The following is a 20817-nucleotide window of genomic DNA, read 5'->3' as shown; positions in this document are numbered from 1 at the left end:
AACTAGGGCCATCCATAATTGAAGCTGCTAGTTCCCACAATGGAACAAGCTACCTGATATTCAGCTGCACCTGATTTCTCTCTCTCTCTCTCTCTCTCTCTCTCTCTCTCTCTCTGACACCTTCACTTATTCTCTCTTTCCTGCTCACTCACTTCATCGCTCACAGTCACACACACTTAGTTTAAGGTGAACGCTCCTTCCTACACTCCCTCTGCCTCATTCATGTGCCTAATTGTGTTTTTGTGTTGCCCCCCTCTCTCTCTCTCCCTTCATGCATATGTCTTTCACTAGCTGTCCACTGTGTGCTCTCAGGCGTTTGGATCTAGAATTGTTTTTTACACAGCATGTTTTCTATTCCAGAGTCAGACCATCAAACCGCTTCAGGCAAATAACCCGAATCATATCATCATCACTCGTCGTGTCTGGCGTCCTCTGAGGCTACGGAGCCTCATTGACTTGTTACTTGTTATTCTTGAGAGCATTTCACGCATCTCGGTGGGGTTGCATCGGCAGCATCTCCACTGCAACAATATGAAATGTCCATCATAAAGACATCTTAGAGCAGCTTAAAATGTAATAAAATACCACCATGTGTTTGTAACAGTTTTGTCTAATATCTAAAATTCAATGTTCAAAGCTCAAAGCTGGTTTAGTTCCAAGTTTCCACTTGGAGTTTCCATCATTTTGAACTATGTGGCAGCCTAAGTAACTTAAAGAAGTTTTTCACCGCTGTTACGATGGTCCTTTCATACAACTGGGCTGTCTATGCAGTAGAAAGGTGCAAATATTTTTAGTGCAGAGATGGTGATACACACACACACAGCTTCCATTCACAAGATGGGTATCAATAAAGTAGAAAAAGTCATCAAATTAAGTACTTTATTGGTGTCTGTATCACTTTAAAGGTGTTAAACAGGTCTGTAGTCAAGTCCAACTTAATTGTCCAAGACCAGATCCAGTCGAGTCCGAGTCAAGTCCAAGTCCTAAGGCAGTCGAGTCCAAGTCAAGACCGAGTACAGAGCAAATCAAGTCATGTTCAAGACCACAATAGGCAATAGTGTCTTTCCAATGCTAATATAGTGGTTAAGGACTAAGGATGGACAGAAATAATCCATCTATCAACAATATTGATCCATCTTTTAATATCAAACGGAAATATATATACGGGAAACACTGTTAGAATCACCCAACGTTGAGATGACTGAGTGTTAACCTGGACAAACATGCACTAAAAGCACGCTCGGATTACAACACACAGAGAGTGACTTCATTCTCTGCTCAGGTAGACATTACTCCTCTATATCTTTACATAGACAATAATTGTTTGCTGCTGTATTAATGCTCTGGATATTGTTTAAAGCACCTTTTAGGGTACTGGTATTGAAGTACAGAACACGTTTTAACTGATTAGTTGACTAAGTCAAGCAAAAAATGCCAATGCAGATTCCCTTACATGAAGACCTTTGGGGGTTTAAGCTTGAAGAAAGATATTTGCAAGAAATCAGGAAACTTGTGGTTCGCATTTTACAACATTAGACAAAACTGTGGAGAAAATAACATCTCGGTCCTGAGAGTATTCCTGTAGTTTAGTTGAGAAGATGGCATATCTGAAGTTTCTGCATTTATATGAGACATTTTAAAAGGCGCCGGAAAAAAACCCTCTCTAATATCACTGAGCATCACTGAAGCACAACTTTCACCTATTTATAGCATGACATTTTCAGTCTCATTTGCTATTTGCAAGTGAAAGCTTTTACCATGCACCGAGCTTATGGATTTCTTGCTACACCAAGGCCCCTGAGAGTCGGCTCTTTAGCTGGGAACGCGATACACTGTGATTATTCTATTTGAATCACTGAATGGAGAGGCAGATAGAGCAACTGTTGCTGAGTAAATATGTGCTGCTTTGGTTAGAACGGTTTATTTTTACTCAGTGATTTTTGAAGCCGTCATTAAGGCAAGGAGGTTTAAATGCTTAATCTCTAACTTGGGCCATTTATTTGCAGCGCTGAATGCATTCATTAACAAATAAAAGACCGTAGACGAGGACTGTAGTGTTAGTTGTAACTGCAGTGTATTGTTCAATAGTCTTTAAATATACAGTATGGGGCTGTGCATTTTTGGCCAGCTACTGCTTTATCATTTGTTTTAGATGACAAGAAATCATGTCATCTTGCAAATCCAATTTCCCAGTACTTTACTGTCTAATTACACTGTGAAGCATTAGCGTTTAAATGGACCGTGTGGCTAATTTTACAAAACCCTGCCAGAGGAAAACAAACCCAAATCCAAAATCTTGGCAACACTCCACCATGTACTGTAAGGCCACATAATGGAGGGACTTTGTCAATGGCTAATTGAATGGAAAATGATTATGTTTTAGGTCTGTTCTTATCTGCAATTTGAACAAATGATTGCTCTAAATGACGGCCCCTCAGTAATTTGGGGATTTTTAATGACGTTTTTGGCTCCAGCCTGCTGTGTTTCTGAATGGGGCAATGCATCAAAGAAACTGATCTCCCCTCACTGTGGGGCCTGTTAGTCCATCAGTTACTCCATCAGCTGTGACCATTCCCAATAAGAGCCTGTTTAAATACTCTAGGCCCCTTGCAACTCGCCTACTTCCTCCCTTCACACCCACCTTATCTTAACCTTTAACCTTAGCCCCCTCCCAAGATTGGACATTCTGCAACCAACACCATAGAAAAACATTTTTACTGTATTAATTTAGATATTTTCCAAAGTAAAAGTCCCTAGAAGTGTGTGATTCAACTTTTTCTCATAGTCTAGTGTTAAAAAAGCTACCAAAAATTGCAATAAATCGTAATATCGAATCGCAAGATTTAAAAATGTCAATACATATCAAATCGGCAACTTGATAGTTTCGAATCGGGAGATAGGTGTATCGTCCCAGCCCGAGTTAATACTGACGAGTATTATGCATTGTTGTGATGTTTCGATGGAAGAACAATCCCCTCATCACTTTTATTACTGCCACTTGGTCACTGTAAGATTTTAAGATGCAAACTTGTTGTGTGTTATTGTGTTTAGTGTGTGTAGTTTTATATGCCAGTGCCAAAGACAAATTTCCATTTTATGCAAATCTAATGGTCAATAAAGTAATCTGAATCTGAATTATGATGGTTATTTGAAATGGTTTTACAGCTGGGTTTTGCCACTACATTATGACCAATGTAGTATCCTCTTGTTCTCTCACATAGGCACAGGTTTGTTTGGTCCATTGGTTGCAAATGGAATAACTAAAATGCATAAATTATGGGATGATGACATCAAAGAGCAACGCAAAATAGCACTAGTGCGTCACTCGCTGTCTTCCCAGGTGCAGACTGAGTTGAGAAGAGGCACTGTTTAGAAAATGTGTCTAGGTTAATAAAAATCCAAATGACAAAGAATTTGAGAATAGCTGGCCTGCTTTTGTGCAGTACACAGCTCATCTAAATGTCAAGCACAGGAGGTTTGGAAACTTTTGCCACTTTAATGACAGCTACTCCTCCTTTAGAGGTCATGGAGATATGAGCACTGGAAGGCAAAAGGACCAGTGGTTCTGCGAAGGCACAAATCAGAAAGCATTAACAATGTGCCAGAGATTGTGCTGACGAGCAGAATCTCCTTCACGGACTGTAAAGGACAGCGGGCGATGCGTTTATGCGGACCCCGGGTCACAGGATTAAAAAGAAGATTGCCTCGCAGAAACCCCAATGGTCCACTAGGAGGAGAGCAATCAGCTTGCCGCAATGACATTTCCCCTGGAATTCCAATACGGGAGACAATAGAGATAGGGACTGAGAGCTGTGTGTGTGTGGTGGATAGGGGGAGGACAGAAGTAGTTACATCTAAGATAAAACTATTTCTGAAATGGCTGCAATCTGAAATCCTTTATTTTTAGTCTTAATTTGGTCCATTCTAGTGTTGTCAAAAATATCAAACTATCGATACTGAATGTTTGAAACGGTTTCAACACTCATTTTCTGCAGTATTGAGCTGTGCTTTCTGCTTTCTCTTCTCTCTCTCAGCATCGAACATGGTATGAAATATCGATATTTTCCAAAGAATTGTACCCTTTCACAGTGTTTTTTCAGTTCATGAAAGTTATTTATAACCTTTTTGGTCGCCTGAAAATGTCTTATTCAGAGTTCGGTTGTACTTTGCTCCACCCATTCGTGTCACTTCTGGTTAAAAAATAAATAAACGACATGGCGACAGCCAAATACCAAGATGGCGATGGCCAAAATGCCGAACTCGAGGCTTCAGAAAGGCAGTCCACAAACCAATGGGTGATGTCACGGTGAATACGTCCACTTCTTATATACAGTATCTGTTCCTGCTTCATTGATTTTAATGTCCGTTCTACTATGGGTTACACATACTAGAAATAGTGTTTTTAGAGTTTTAAAGATACATAACACTTCATTTTCCCTGTATTACACGTTTTGAACTATGGAAAGGTAAAATCATGATCTACAGTATGATTAATTGTACAGCCATACTTGCTTATTATAAAAAAAGGAGACTTATTGGAGCAGTCTACCTTGTAGAAACAGGTGTATGACCTTCCCTAGAGAAGCTCTGAGTCAGGTGAGAGGAAAACACTGAGGTAATTAGAGGCACAGCATTCAAAATGTTAATGAGGCCTTTTCTCCCCGACCGTTGCAGGGTCCGACTGTCAGAAGTCCTCCAGCTCTTTTTATCCAAGTCTCCTGTGGGCCAGCCGGTGGAGGGAGGGCATTCGGCCGTCATTGATTTCCCCTCCCCAATGCACCGGTTTTGAAGATCAATGCAACATGAAGGTATTTGTGTCCTCATTAGTCCTGTTTGCTCGGCGGATCGATGCAGATTGAGCCCCCAGCTCGGCTTGGCTGACAATGCGGCAGCCTAGAGAGGCATCCGAGCTGTTACGGTCATGTTTAAAGTACTTAAATCCTTTACCTTGCCAATAGCGCGGTATAATAATATCCCATTATGAGCGAATGTCCCCCATTCAAAACTTAACTTAACTAAAAGTGTCAAAGCAGAAAAACGTACTCAAGTAACAAAAGTGAAAGTACATCACTCATCCTGAAGCTTAGTTCCCCTGAGGCTGTTGTTTGGTTACGTGTCTTATAGCCTTCAAAGATCTGTGTTTGGTTAATTAGTTCAACAAATATTCCCACATGGTTTCTACATAACGTCGTCTTGTGGTAATGCAATACTGTTCACTAATGAGTGCTCACTCAATTTTAAACATACCTCCTCAGAAAAACATCTACAGAATGTTCCTTGAAGATGTTTGTAACTAGGCAATGTTCTGGTAAGCTTACAAGAATGCTGTAGGAACCACAATGTTTTATCACTAGGAATGTCACGAAAACAGTACCAAGTTGATGCCAAAATTCTGAAAATGTGACGGGACTTTAGGCAGCACAGTCCTGGCTAATAAAAAACGAAGCTAGGAGTTAATGTACAGAAGTTGCATTGAGTTATACTATGCTGTGTTCAAACTCTATTCAGTAAAATGAGTTCTGGGCAAAGTAATAATGAAGTTCTAAATAACAACATTATCATGATGTGCAAACGGTAATAAAAGGAGTGTATGATTAAGTACATTGGATTTCTAGGTTGTTTTTTTTACCGTGGTATCGAATTTTGTATTGAGAATCGTGGCATTTCATTGGTATTTGTATCGACAATGAAATTTGAATTTCCTTGGGGAAAATGTGTTTTAAAAATGTTCTACTATCGTTAGAAAATTGCCAGAAAACTTCTGCAACCAAATACGAGTTCAATAAATCTGATCAGGTAAATGGAGTGTACTAAAAAGTAGAACTTTTCCATCTGAAATGTAGTGGAGTGTAAAACCATAAAGTTGTACAAGATAGAACTTTGGAGTAAATGTTCTCTTCCCTGGGTGTGAAATCTGTGACAAACATAAAATAAGACATGCTGCAACTCCAGGGGGCAGGATCTCATCTCTAGCACTGGAAAGCACAGGGATATTGCAGTATTTATGATACTGACTTTAACTTCTTAGGATGCTTGTCAAAGTTCAGTTAAGACAACACAAAACAAGGATATGGGTTGCATATCGACTCCAACCACTGCACTCAAAAAATTAGCTGTCATCTCCACTCGGCCTCTTCCCTCAAGCATTTTTTCAGTAACTTCATGTCACTCTTTCAACCTTTGACCTCACACATCTATGTCTCCAAGGATACTATCATTTGTCACTGATCTCTCTCTCCGGGGTTTCTTAAACCTGCCTGAGAATGAATTAATTACACAACCACAACACACACGTCGTCAATCTTTAAAGACCACAACATCATCACTGATCCAAAGCTCCTATCTCACATCAAATGTCAGAACAAATCCCCGTGATAGCATCTTGTTTCATTATCTATGAGAACATCCATCCGTTTGTAAGCAGAGATACAATTTAACTCTTTCTTCGGATCAGGCGCTTTATGTTTCTCCTGCCAACGCTTAGCTGGTGAGAACAGGCCTAACAGTTTATTCTGTAATCATTGCTCAATATTTGAAAAACATATATGGGATGTTACGTGGAAGGGTTTCCAAAGGTTAACAGAGTTTTTACAAGGGCTGTGTATTGGCAAGAATATGACGATACGATATGTAACACGATACAGGGGCAACAATTCAATATATGCGATATTATAAGCAAGGCAATATATCGCGATTTTTAAAAAATCTAGTTTTAGGAAAACTATTATAGTAAGACACACCACCATAAGTACAAAATATGTGTGAAATATGTGAAATGGCTACTATGGGGAGTAACATCATTACACATTACATTACAATAATTGGACTCATTGGATCCACAAGAGTCTCAGCTTTCCAGTCTTACCCAATTTATGCAAATCCTAGAATGTTTATTAATATTAAGAATAATATATTTTATTTATATAGAGCTTTTCAAGAAACTCAAAGACATTTTACAGATAAAATTATCATAAAATAAGGACATCATAAAAATATAAAATACAAAACATAGAGACGGGGTGGTATTCATTGATACAAAAAGTATAATTTATTATTGTTTCAGCTAACTTCTGCAACATAACATAACTCACACATGGCAGTATTAACAATCATTGAGGATCAAAGACCATAAAGCCTAATGGCAACATACAGCAAACGATAACACCAGACAAGTATGATCCCCACATAGGTCTTATAAAACTATTAATCCTTATTTGCGCCATAGTGGAACATTATGCAAGGAGGCTTAATCATCTAAATACATACGTATGTCATTGTCAGAGGTCACCACATGACCTCTGCCCCAAACCAGCACAGCTGATGCGACTGGTTTAAACTTTCACTCCGGGGCTTGCCTCGTAACTCATCAAAACAACACCAGCTGTCATGCCGAGTCATGATCTGCATGAAGTATTCATAAGCAGCATATGCACGCCGGCAGATTATGCAAAATATGGGAGGGCTATAGAGATAGGTTTGTAGCTGAATGAATGCACATTCATATACTGTGTATACTGCACAGCAACTACTACCAAAGAACGTACACCGATCAGCCATAACATTGGGAAAGCATGGGGCACCCTGACCGGTCTGCGATGCACTGTGTGTTCTGACACCTTTCTATCGGAACCAGCATTAACCTTTTTTCAGCAATTTGAGCTAGAGTAGCTCTTCTATTGGATCGGACAACACGGGCCAGCCTTCCTTGGACCACTTTTGGTAGATCCTGACCACATAAGACCAGGAACATCCCACAAGAGCTGCAGTTTTGGAGATGCTCTGACGCAGTCGTCTAGCCATCACAATTTGGCCCTTGTCAAAGTCGCTCACATCCTTACGCTGGCCCATTTTTTCTGCTTCCAACACAAATTTATAGTTCAAAATGTTCACTTGCTGTTTAATATATCCCACCCACTGCCAGGTGCCATAGTAACGAGATAATCAATGTAATTCATTTCACCTGTCAGTGGTCTTAATGTTATGGCTGATCGGTGTATATTGCTAAGAAGTCAATTGTTCGTTCCATTGCAGCGTCAGCGCCCAGCAGCAGAGCAACGTTTCACATTCGTCTTTAGGGAGGTGAGCTACATCCTTCCCAGGGTGCCTTACCCAGCGCAGGCTAATGAACATCTCTCCCAGCCACCCAGCGCTTGCATTACTTCAAAAACTGGACTTCACAGCAGAGGAAACCTTCACAGCTGCTCTTCCCCCTCCCTCAGGCTTCTAAATGGGTGCACTCAGTGATTTGCTGCTGCAAAATGCTCCAGATAGAGCCGAACTAAAAATTACCCACCGTGCACCTAGGGTGAGTGTAAAAGTCACCTTTTCACACATTTATCCTGCGTATCTTGCATTAACACTGCAGGTGAGTGACATTTTACAATGAAACCACTGCAACAGTGCCATATCGTGCGCCGTACACGCCGGCCGAGCCACTCACCATCCTTGCGGTGGTAGGTGATCTCCACCTTGCGCTCCTCCGAGCCCAGCAGCGCCTGGGCCACCTGGGCCTGCGAGTGCCGCGTGGTGAACTCGCCGTGAAGGAAGTCGCACGTGCACGGCCTCTGCATGACGTCCGGCCGGGAGAAGCCCGTCATCTCGCAGAAGCCGTCATTACAGTAGATGATAGCGCAGTTCTGCACCCTGGCATTGGCTATGACGAATTTCTTATCTGTAAAGGAGACATTGAGTGAGGAAGACCAATTTACTCTAATGAATAACTTGATATTAAGCATGTGGACATGAATACCTTGAAACATTAATGACAGAAATTTCACAAACTATAAATACAGGTAGGTGGGTGTAATCTGTTTAGGCCTCCAGCATTGTGTGCAGCAACACAGCACTGCAAATAATCTGTGATTTAATAACGGCAATGCAGGTATTTTTGGGATATGAATTATTATTAAATCCCTTATTCCTTGTTTCTCACATCAGCTTTTACTGTAATTAATCACTTGATATTAAACATGTGGGTATATACATGAATAACTGCTCAATTTAGAGGCAACAATGAACCTAACCTGCATGTCTTTGGACTGTGGGGGGAAACCGGAGCACCCGGAGAAAACCCGCGTTAACACGGGGAGAACATGCAAACTCCACACAGCATTAACATTACTGAAAGAATATGTAAAAATGAATTCATTTCACAAAAATCATAAATACAGGGTAGGTGGGTGTAATCCGTTTAAATGAGATTATCCTCCATTATATTCCTTAGTATGGGCGCTCAGCTGTTAAAGTGAATTAAAGAACTTCCTAAGCGGGTTGGATCTCCCCTTTACAGACATGCCTACTTTATGAAAATTATGTATTTGAATATTTATGCATACTGGGGTTCCTAAACAGTCTTGGAATTACATAAATTGAGCATCACTGTAAAGCTGAGACTCTTGTGGATCCAAAGAGCCCAACTGTATTCATGTGTGATGATGTTAGTCCCCATAGGAGCCATTTCATTGTATTGAGACAATTTTTTGAAACTTGACCTCACTATGAAATGACCTGTGGTGACCTCTAGGATAATCACAGCCCCGTGAAGCTTTACAGCCACAAACTAGAGACCTAGAGCATTCAGAGGATGGATGGCTTTCCTAGCTAGATTGACAATAAGAGGGTTTCTGAGCAGTTTACACAACAGAAGTGCTCGCCATCCAATCACAGAAAAAATGCAATTCTTGCAAAGATCTCCCAAATGTCAAACATTTTTGATAACAAATCACAGCATGGCTTTTTCTATGGTGTTCCTCAAGGTCTTGGTGTCTTAATGTGGTATTTTGGAGGGATTATTGATCTTTTTTTTTTATCAATTCTCGAGTGGTAAAAAAATGGTTAAATTTAGTACCAAATCTGTGTAGCAAATGCTATCAACCAAAGAAATTGCTGCAACAACTTATGAGACGTAATAGAGCATGGGGATGACAATCATATACTTCTATCATAATGTTCAATACACTTTTTACAATTCATTTTAATTCATTAATTCATGTTTATTTCTGATTTATGACTAGAACAACTTGACACACAGTGCTGAGCTGCATCTCAAATTAATCTTCAGGTTAATACAAAAATATAAATAAATAAAGAGGCAAATTTAAAACAGCAATATCAATTTAAGTCACATTTTTATCAATTAATTAATGGCTATATTTATTTTTAATTTTATTTTTTGCTACATTTAATGTAATTTATTTTTTTAACTTGACAATATACACTGATTATAGGTGTAAACTACAATTTCCGCTAGAGCGGCAAGATAAGATAGCAGGATAATTAACTTAGAATTACTTTGACATATGCAAAATGCACTGGGAAATAGAATTGTAGCCTTTTCTGCATCATAAGCCTTGTTATAATAAAAGAAGGCCGATTAATTATGAGGATAGAATAAAATAGAATAGAATAGAATAGAGAGCTTTATTGTCATTGTATTAAATACAACGAGATTCACAGTTGCCACTTCTGGTCAGTGCTTTAAAACAAATACTTGACAAGACGAGGCAGATAAAACAAATAACAGGTAAAACACACACAGTTCTAAAGCAAATAAAACAGGTAAAGTAAATGTAATAAATAAATACAAACAGAAGTGTTACACTAGAAGTATAAAATATTAAAATAGATGTAATGTTAACAGAGGTAATTGCACTTGTAAAATAGGTAGGGTATAGATGTAATAAATAAAATGTAAACAAAGGTAGTTAAACTTGAGGTGTATATTGCATCGAGGATATATTGCACAGACAAATGTATTTCAGGATGCAGCAGGACAGACATAAAAGAAAAAGAAATGAAAATGAAAAAGAAAAAAGAATTAATAATAAAAATAAATACACAAATAAATAAAAGGGAAAATTAAACAGAAGAGTAAATAAATAAGGGAATTAATACAAAGATAAATAAATAAAGCGGCAAATTAAAACAGAAATATAAATTTATGTCACATTTTATCAATTAATTTATTTTTAATTTTATTTTTGCTACATTTAATGACATATTTATTCATTTATTTAGTCATTTATTTTTTAAACTTGACCATCATATACTTCTATCATAATGTTCTAAACCCTTATACACTTTTACAATTCATTTTAATTCATTAATTTATTTCTAGGTCTATTATGGGTCTCAGAGGGTTAAAGCTTGATTATTGCCTGTTTTTTTAGTTGTTTTTTTTAGAAGAATGGGAAAGCCACACATTTTCAGGTGTAATTTTCATGGCATAAATGATTAGCTTTATTATAGGCATCCAGCATCAAATAATCTATGTTTAATAAGGGCAATGCAGGTTCTCATATGCAGGTGTAAACTACAATTTCCACTGGAGCAGGAGACAGACCTTTTTAAAGCAAGATAAGAAAGCAGGATAAATAACTTGAAAATTACTTTCATGGACCTCTGACATATGCAAATGCACTGGGAAATAGAATTGTAGCCTTATCTGCATCATACGCCTTGTTATAATAAAAAAAAGGCCGATTAAATTATTGTTCTGAGGATGCAGCAGGAGAGACACAAAAGACAGGCTGCACAACACAACGCACCCACACAGAGACAGAGATGTACTCACTTTGTCCTTCGAATTTCCTTATAATTACTCCCAAAAAGGTGTTTTGTGGCGCAACATGACCCCTCCGGACAGGCATGGTTATAATAAAGATGATAATAAAAAAAAAGGTGTCCAAGTAAGAGCATGTAAGAGGGGCTCCCCTGTTTTCTTTGTCACCAGTCAGTCATCTCTCTCCTCTCTCCTTTCTCTTATTTTATCTCCCTGGTTGAGTGCATCGCAGAGGCTTCTTCTCAGCGCTCCTCGCCGACGTGAAGCTGAACAGAAAGCACATTTCAACCCTGTCCGTCGCTCCTCGAAAGCACCGTGAGTGAGTGGACGGAGAGGGGTGCTATTGTTGTGAAACCGGAGGACTGACGTGTCGGTGAGGCCAATGGCTGAGAGGCTGAGAGAGGCTGGAGAGGAGAGAAACCCACATGGATGCGTAGACAAAGCGGCAGACAGCAGAGAGAGAGAGAAAGAGAGATGGTGGAGCTGGAGGCAGGGTTGCCAGGTAACGGAGTAGCTATAGTAACGCGTGGAGGCAGCAGGGTTGCCAGGTAACGGGAGTAGCTATAGTAACGCGTTACACAGCAGTGTTAGTTAGCGCACCATGTGGTTGTGTTTCAGTTGTGATTGTTATTATAGTTAGCAGCATAGTTACCTCGTGTTAGCATGTTTATTTAAGTCGAGTTATTACATTTCCACTCCATTTTATTTCACTGCTGTGTCACAAGGTGAGTAAAAATAATAAGGTTAGCTTAATGCCTGCTAGCTAGCTTAACTTGAGGCTACCTGCTAAAACCACTTAAGGCTAATGTTACCTGCTAAAACCACTTAAGGTTACCTGCTAAAACCTACCTGAGGCTAATGTTACCTGTTAAAACCACTTAAGGTTACCTGCTAAAACCTCATTAAGGCTAATGTTACCTGCTAAAACCTACCTGAGGCTAATGCTACCTGCTAAAACCTCCTTAATGCTAATGTTACCTGCTAAAACCACTTAATGCTAATGTTACCTGCTAAAACCACTTAATGCTAATGTTACCTGCTAAAACCTCCTTAATGCTAATGTTACCTGCTAAAACCTACCTGAGGCTAATGCTACCTGCTAAAACCTCCTTAATGCTAATGTTACCTGCTAAAACCACTTAATGCTAATGTTACCTGCTAAAACCACTTAATGCTAATGTTACCTGCTAAAACCACTTAATGCTAATGTTACCTGCTAAAACCTCCTTAATGCTAATGTTACCTGCTAAAACCTACCTGAGGCTAATGCTACCTGCTAAAACCTCCTTAATGCTAATGTTACCTGCTAAAACCACTTAATGCTAATGTTACCTGCTAAAACCTCCTTAATGCTAATGTTACCTGCTAAAACCTCCTTAATGCTAATGTTACCTGCTAATACCTCCTTAATGCTAATGTTACCTCCTAAAACCTCCTTAATGCTAATGCTACCTGCCAAAACCCTACTTAATGCTAATGCTACCTGCTAAAACCTCCTTAATGCTAATGTTACCTGCTAAAACCTCCTTAATGCTAATGTTACCTGCTAAAACCTCCTTAAGGCTAATGTTACCTGCTAAAACCTACCTGAGGCTAATGTTACCTGTTAAAACCTCCTTAATGCTAATGTTACCTGCTAAAGCCACTTAAGGTTACCTGCTAAAACCTACTTAAGGCTAATGCTACCTGCTAAAACCTCCTTAAGGCTAATGTTACCTGCTAAAACCTACCTGAGGCTAATGTTACCTGTTAAAACCTCCTTAATGCTAATGTTACCTGCTAAAGCCACTTAAGGTTACCTGCTAAAACCACTTAAGGTTACCTGCTAAAACCTCCTTAAGGCTAATGTTACCTGCTAAAACCTACCTGACGCTAATGTTACCTGCTAAAACCTACCTGAGGCTAATGTTACCTGTTAAAACCTCCTTAATGCTAATGTTACCTGCTAAAACCACTTAAGGTTACCTGCTAAAACCTCCTTAAGGCTAATGTTACCTGCTAAAACCACTTTAGGTTACCTGCTAAAACCTCCTTAAGGCTAATGTTACCTGCTAAAACCTCCTTAAGGCTAATGTTACCTGCTAAAACCTACCTGAGGCTAATGCTACCTGCTAAAACCTCCTTAATGCTAATGTTACCTGCTAAAACCACTTAATGCTAATGTTACCTGTTAAAACCTCCTTAATGCTAATGTTACCTGCTAAAACCTACCTGAGGCTAATGTTACATGTTAAAACCACTTAATGCTAATGTTACCTGCTAAAACCTCCTTAATGCTAATGTTACCTGCTAAAACCTCCTTAATGCTAATGTTACCTGCTAAAACCTCCTTAATGCTAATGTTACCTGCTAAAGCCACTTAAGGTTACCTGCTAAAACCTACTTAAGGCTAATGCTACCTGCTAAAACCTCCTTAATGCTAATGCTACCTGCTAAAACCTCCTTAATGCTAATGCTACCTGCTAAAACCTCCTTAATGCTAATGTTACCTGCTAAAACCTCCTTAAGGCTAATGTTACCTGCTAAAACCACTTTAGGTTACCTGTTAAAACCTCCTTAATGCTAATGTTACCTGCTAAAGCCACTTAAGGTTACCTGCTAAAACCTACTTAAGGCTAATGCTACCTGCTAAAACCTCCTTAATGCTAATGCTACCTGCTAAAACCTCCTTAATGCTAATGCTACCTGCTAAAACCTCCTTAATGCTAATGTTACCTGCTAAAACCTACCTGAGGCTAATGTTACCTGTTAAAACCTCCTTAAGGCTAATGTTACCTGCTAAAACCACTTAAGGCTAATGTTACCTGCTAAAACCTCCTTAAGGCTAATGTTACCTGCTAAAACCTACTTAAGGCTAATGTTACCTGCTAAAACCTACTTTAGTTTACCTGCTAAAACCACTTTAGGCTACCTGCTAATACCTCCTTAAGGCTATTGTTACCTGCTAAAGCCTACTTAAGGCTACCTGCTAAAACCACTTTAGGCTACCTGCTAAAACCTCCTTTAAGTTACCTGCTAAAACCTCCTTTAGGCTAATGCTACCTGCTAAAACCTCCTTTAGGCTAATGCTACCTGCTAAAACCTCCTTTAGGCTAATGCTACCTGCTAAAACCTACTTTAGGCTAATGTTACCTGCTAAAACTTCCTTTAGGCTACCTGCTAAAACCTACTTGAGGTTAACGTGACTGTACCTGCTAAAACCTACTTTAGGGCAACGTTACCTGCTAAAACCTACTGTAGGCTACCAGCTAAAGCCTACTGTAGGCTAACGTTACCTGTTACCTGTTTTCATTTCAATTCCAATCACTGGCAAAATCAGTACTACTCAGGTGTAACCTCAATTCATACTGTGCAATACTTTCAGGGGATATTTCATATAATTCCAATCACTGTGCAATATCAATTTTCCACTTGTGCAATACTCTGTTTATTGTCGATATTGTATATATTGTTTCTATTTTTAATATTTCCACTTGTTTATATTGTTCCTATTTTTGTATTTCCTTCTATTTAAATTGTTCATATTTAATATGTCTGTCTAGTTTTGTTTTGCTTTTTTTTTTACTGTGTTGTATCTTGCGTTTTGTTTTTACTGATGCTTCTTGTTTTTGCACTATTCCTTTAGCTGCTGTACATTTCAAATTTCCCCATTGTGGGACTAATAAAGGAATATCTTATCTTATCTTATCTTATCTTAAAACCTACTTTAGGCTAACTTACCTGCTAAAACCCACTTGAGGCTAACACTACCTGCTAAAACTATATAAAACTAAATAATTACTGACTCTTATGATGCCGACTAGCAGCATAAGTTAACAAAAAGGCAACAAATTAGGACGAAAAATAACAAAACATGACTTTTGGCACTAATGAGTGATTTACTTTCGGAGCACCTGTGACTTTCTCTGAGTCACGAGGCCAGTAGTGCCGGGAGGGGTGACGTCAGGGCAGCAGACGCAGGTGTATGTCATTAATGGAGAGAGCCCATGGCCACTATTAGGTTGGACGGTTTTGTTTTAAATGTCCTCTCTAGCCTTTGGAGTTTCTTTTCCACACATTAATGCTCCAGTGTCACTGCCTTGTAGTAAAAGCGGCAGGAGCAGGCGCTGGCCATGGTGCTGCAGAGGCATTTCACTCTCCCTCCCACTGGTGGTTTCAGTACAGTCTATAGGCATTTTCTAAGCAGCTTGTTGGTGTCTGTGCCACAACGGTCACTTTTGACTCCCCCAAATTAAAAAAGATCTATGAGTTTAAATCTTTTACCATCAGAGTATGTAATACATTTAAACAGGTACATGCAATTACATATAGTGGTTAAGATTTTAATTTGTAACATGTTTATTTTTATGGTTTTCATCACTTTTTCTCACTAAATGTCCTTACCGCAACATTACAATAATGTTCATTTTATACATTTTGCTTTTTTAATTTCTATAATGTTTTTAACATTTATTAAAGCAGCAGTGTGTAGAATTGGAGGATGGTATTCTACTGACTCCTATTGTCATTGTTTTTGCTAGTGCAGGTGGAAGAAGTTCCGGTGACACTTTATAATAACCATCATTTATAAATGGTAAATTGATAGTTAATTAAACTTGATCGATAGTTACTTTACTGCTAACAAACAATGAAATGCTAATTCATAATTTCATAATGATTTAGTAGTTTAATAATGATTAGTAATTTTATAATTTATGGTATTTTAACAGTTTATTGTTGCACATATTACAACGTTTTATATACTGTATATAGTCTATGAGTATTTGTTAATGATTACGAAATTATTTGTAAACCTTTACAAGAAATCGTTTGTAAAACATCAATAAACATTACATGGACCAGATATTTGTAACATTTTGTTAAGGGTTAATCATTTTGTAAACCATCTATAAATATTATTTGGATGGCTTTTATAAAGTAGCAACTGATGATTATAATACCTTGTTAAATGGTTAATAAATACTTTGTAAAGCATCTGTTAACATTATTTTGATAGATAGATAGTTAATACTTTGGCAATGGTTAATAATTGGTTTCTGGTCCATTAACTACATAATGTTTATAGATGTTTTACAAACGATTTCTTAAAAGTTTACAAATCATTTAGTAATCATTACCACATACTTAATATAGTTTAGAAAATCTTAGGATGTGTACAACAATAAATTATTAATAAATACTAATGTAATTGGATTGTAATTGTTATTGTCTCCTATGAGCTATGATACAATATATCATTTACAAATACATTATTTAATTTTTCACAAACTAATGATAAAATAACTGAAATTAAAGCATTACTAATAATTGGTAAACATTATTCATCATCATTTCATTGTTTCTTAACAGTAAAATAACAAAATAACTAAGTTTAATTAAATACCAATTTACCCTTTATAAACGATGGTTATTATAAAGTGTTACCGAAGTTCCTTAAGTACAGAAGTATTATCAGCGGAATATACTTACAGTATTGGAATCAAAAGCACTCATAATCCAGATTATACCATATTATATGTATTCACCTGTAAAATGCAGCATTTTAATGTAGCAGATGGTCAATGTTGAGCTAATTTTAACTACTTTATACCCTATTGGGAAATTTATCCTATAAAAATGCATCATATTTTATTATTGATCCCATATTCAGGATGTAAAATCCTAATCTGCAAAGTAAATAGCTGTCAGATAAATGTTGTGAAAAACATTTTTAAAGGTTTCCCTTTAAAACGTAGTGGGGTCGAAGTATAAAGTAGTATAAAACACAAGTAAAGTACACATACCTCAAAAATACCTTAAAGGTACAGGGTGTATGATTTGGCGACATCTAGTGGTGTGGTTGCAGATTGCAACTAACCAAGTCCACTCACTCCCTTTCCAAGACTGCGGTAACATGAGCCGCTGAGTTGCAAAACCGTGGTAACGCCATTGGCCTTGCTCAGAGGCCATCCTTACCATATTAACACTACTTTAGGAGTCAGACGGCGGTACCGCAGTTTTGCGCTCTGCGGATCACGTTAATGCAGTTACATTGGCCCTTTAAGTACAGTATTTTGAATCCTTATTTAATGTAAAGACAGTCCTGTTATTCGTGTAAAAAAAAACACTGGCAGGTAATCTATACTGGAGGTTTAAACATTTCAATAGTCCTCCTCTAAATTTATTCCTGTGGCTCCACTTTCCTTTCAGATCCAATTTATCTCCCTCCCCGTGTCTCTTTAAGTGTCTCACTCTTGAGACATGCACTATGCAAACAAACACAGCCAGAGTCTAGTGAAACATCTGTCCTGGTCTTACACTAGCATCTGGTGCATTGAGAAAACAAAATACACAGACATGAGGGTGTAGGAGAGAAGGTGGCATATGTTGCTTTTACGACCTTTTTGTTTTAACAATGACTACAGTAGATTCAACACTGCTTTCTGTGGATACAGCATGTGTTACTATTTGCCCCTGTGGCTTGCGGCCTGCCCATCACACAGATTCCAATGGCTGCTTTAGCATTTATCAGTACTAATCTGCATTTTGTTTTCCCAAATCACACCGCAATGATATTTCAATCATATTAATCCAGAAATCTTTTCTCCGCCCCCTTCCATTTCCCTCTCTCTGTCTCTGTCACACAGCAAGCACGACTCACTGACTCACAGCGGTGGAACGGTAAAGGGTAGCCCTGCCCTTGAGTCATATTCGCATTAAAGGGAGTGACAACATTAATAAATTGTATTTTAGTTCATAATATGCTCACTGAAAGAACGGCTGGTGGTGACGAACACTTTTTTAACAGAGGGAAGAACATAATCCTGAGTAAGTAGCTCCTGCACACACACACACGCACACACACACACACACACACACACACACACACACACACACACACACACACACACACACACAATCAGCTTCTTTATTACTGTAGTTCAGCAAAGTAGAAATGCAGGAATCTCTTTTGGGGATTTTGCCGAAGTATAAGGACATCTACCAGGTAAGGAAAAAGCCTGATACAAATGTCTTGAATGAAAGGTGTGTGAAATATATAACTCAGAGAATTTTAAAAGCCATCTTGAAGAGATACGTTTGCACTAAAAGCTCATTCTTCTCAGACCTCATGTTTTATAATTTCATTGAGTACAACACAAAACTGGGGAAACAAACATTATTACCTTCTGGCCAGGCCAAAAGCCACTCTGAACCTATAAAAAAATACCTACAAGTCCATTTCAGCACAGTGGACAGTTCCCCGGGCTTACTGTAACCCTATTGGGACTGTCGGTGAGCGTCCGTCGGCTCTAATCTGCCCGTGTCGGAGGTTTTTTGGCCGATTTTGAATCGGCGGTGGCGTCCGTCGTTGAGAGAAATCACTCTGATTGGCGGTTCAACTTAAACAAATCAGTCCACAAGAAGAGAAACGGAAGTGAGGAAAGCAAGCCAACGAGTAAAGTCAAGAGGACACACACACAGAAGGCACTTCTCATTTTTCATCTTCATCTCATCTGATCATTCAAATAAACGGATATTTTCACAACGACATGGCCATCTGGAATGAAGCTAAGAGGTAAGTGAGAGTGGTGTGATGTTGGGTTGGTGTGTTTGGGGCTTCAAATGAATCGGTGCATGAGAAGAGAAACGGAAGTGAGGAAAGCAAGCCAACAAGTTAAGTCAAGAGGACGCCGGACAGAAGGCACTCACTGGTGAGTGAGAGAAACGCCTATTATAGTCTATGTATAGTATTTCATTGTTCAACACAGGCCATTTCGGTAGAATATGACAAAAGAAGAGAAATAATTTTGTTTTACTTTTGTATGGCACTTTTGTTTGTCACTTTTTAGGCGGATGTTTTATTGGCGTCCGGTAGTTGCTTTCAGTTCAAAATGACAGAAGTGTAGCTTGAGATAACTCATACCCCTGGCAGGCTAATGCTAATGTTAGCAGTAGCCAACAGTAGCCAAGGTATCTAACTAAGACTGACATGTGGCCTCACATGAGAGCCTGTAATGGTAGCTACATTTTTAAAATGTTAAAATGTTAATTTGATGTACAATTAGAGTTGTGATGTGCATGCGACAGCTCTTTTAAATTGTTACTCTCTCACATTAAATGCAGCACATGTGAATCAGCTGATGAGCCAGACCTTCTCATTAAGATGTCTGTGAAGTCTGTGAAACAGATGTTGGAACACTGGCCAACTCTTTTCAGAAAACAACAGGTAAGCCAACAAGTATATTAAAACAAAACAAAGTCCAAATGCCCTGCACCTTGAACCATTCGCATTGGTACCATACTGGAAGGTAATGTCGTCAAACACTGGCCTTGTAACATGCTCAGAATGTTTATTAAAATAAAAAATAATCCTGCGAACGAATCATTCTTTGTGATTAATTTATTTATCTAAGGCAATTGGTTTCCTATATTCTACTGAGTAGACACAACTGTTCAGTTAAGTCGGACTAACTTGTTTTACTTAAGTTGCTAACGTTTAGAAAGAACAAGCTAATTTCACCTGACATTTTTAAGTTGGAACAACTTCACAAAATTAAGTAAATACAAAAAAATGGACATGAACTTAAGAAGTATATATCAAGTAAACAACATAAGATAAATAGTTATGTTTACTTAACTTTTTCAAGGCAATCGGTTTCCTAGATTTTTTAAAGTAAGATCAACCTGTCCTATTTTACAGTGTGCTGGGCGCTGATGTTGCAATGGAACGAATAATCGACTTTCACTTCTTGGCAATAAATGTTCTTGGTCGTAACAGCAGCTTTTATATCCACTGTCCTCTGTCTTCCAGTTTTCCTTTTTGAATGAGAAATACAGACTACCAAGACCTGCTGGTAGGGAGAGTTATTTCCTTTTACACAGACGCAGAATGTACATGGTAGCTGGCCGACAGTTGTAGTCTTTGCAGTGCGTTCAAGTGCAACATTTTGGCCAAGACAAAGGCGACGTGAGGCGATGCAACTGGTGGCCTTCGTCACCGCTAGTTCTTTGATGTTGGGTTAGTGTGTTTGGGCCCTTAATCATCCCATCAAGATAGCCATAGCCAAGCAAGAGGCATTGGATATCTGTCTGTCAGTCCACCACTTTGGTCCAGACTAGAATATCTCAATGACTGATAGATGGATTGCCATACAATTTTGTTGAAGGTTGACAGTCCTGTGTTTGTTGGACCCATTCATCTCCCCTCCCACCCAACATAAGCAGTCCTTTTCACTTTTTATTCTACGTCGCTAGCTCTGAGCGTAGCATAATTATGC

General features: G+C 38.5%; 1 protein-coding gene and 1 long non-coding RNA gene across 8 annotated transcripts in view; one reads left to right on the top strand and one right to left on the bottom strand.

Annotated features, from left to right (window-relative positions):
• Window positions 1-12052, bottom strand: part of LOC141763184 (voltage-gated inwardly rectifying potassium channel KCNH7-like) — a 70670-nt gene extending 58618 nt beyond the window's left edge. For 4 of the 6 annotated variants that reach the window (XM_074627645.1, XM_074627647.1, XM_074627648.1 and 1 more), the window contains exons 1-2: window positions 11573-12051; window positions 8441-8671 (exon numbers count right to left, since the gene is read on the bottom strand). In XM_074627645.1, the coding sequence (XP_074483746.1) occupies window positions 8441-8671; window positions 11573-11648 (307 nt within the window). In that variant the 5' untranslated portion in view covers window positions 11649-12051. Of the gene's footprint in view, window positions 1-8440; window positions 8672-11572 lie in introns of all 6 variants that reach the window. The other 2 variants (XM_074627644.1, XM_074627646.1) reach the window with 1 other exon arrangement.
• A 35-nt stretch (window positions 12053-12087) lies between these two features.
• LOC141763187 (uncharacterized) overlaps window positions 12088-20817 on the top strand; it is a 151576-nt gene continuing 142846 nt past the window's right edge. The window contains exons 1-2 of one of the 2 annotated variants that reach the window (XR_012593044.1): window positions 12088-12285; window positions 18187-18367. This is a non-coding gene — a long non-coding RNA (uncharacterized LOC141763187). The remainder of the gene's footprint in view (window positions 12286-18186; window positions 18368-20817) is intronic. The other variant, XR_012593043.1, reaches the window with a different exon arrangement.

The sequence above is a fragment of the Sebastes fasciatus genome, chromosome 24 (genome assembly GCF_043250625.1).
Source record: "Sebastes fasciatus isolate fSebFas1 chromosome 24, fSebFas1.pri, whole genome shotgun sequence".
Taxonomy (NCBI): domain Eukaryota; kingdom Metazoa; phylum Chordata; class Actinopteri; order Perciformes; family Sebastidae; genus Sebastes; species Sebastes fasciatus.
This window is presented reverse-complemented; position numbering and strand designations above follow the sequence as displayed.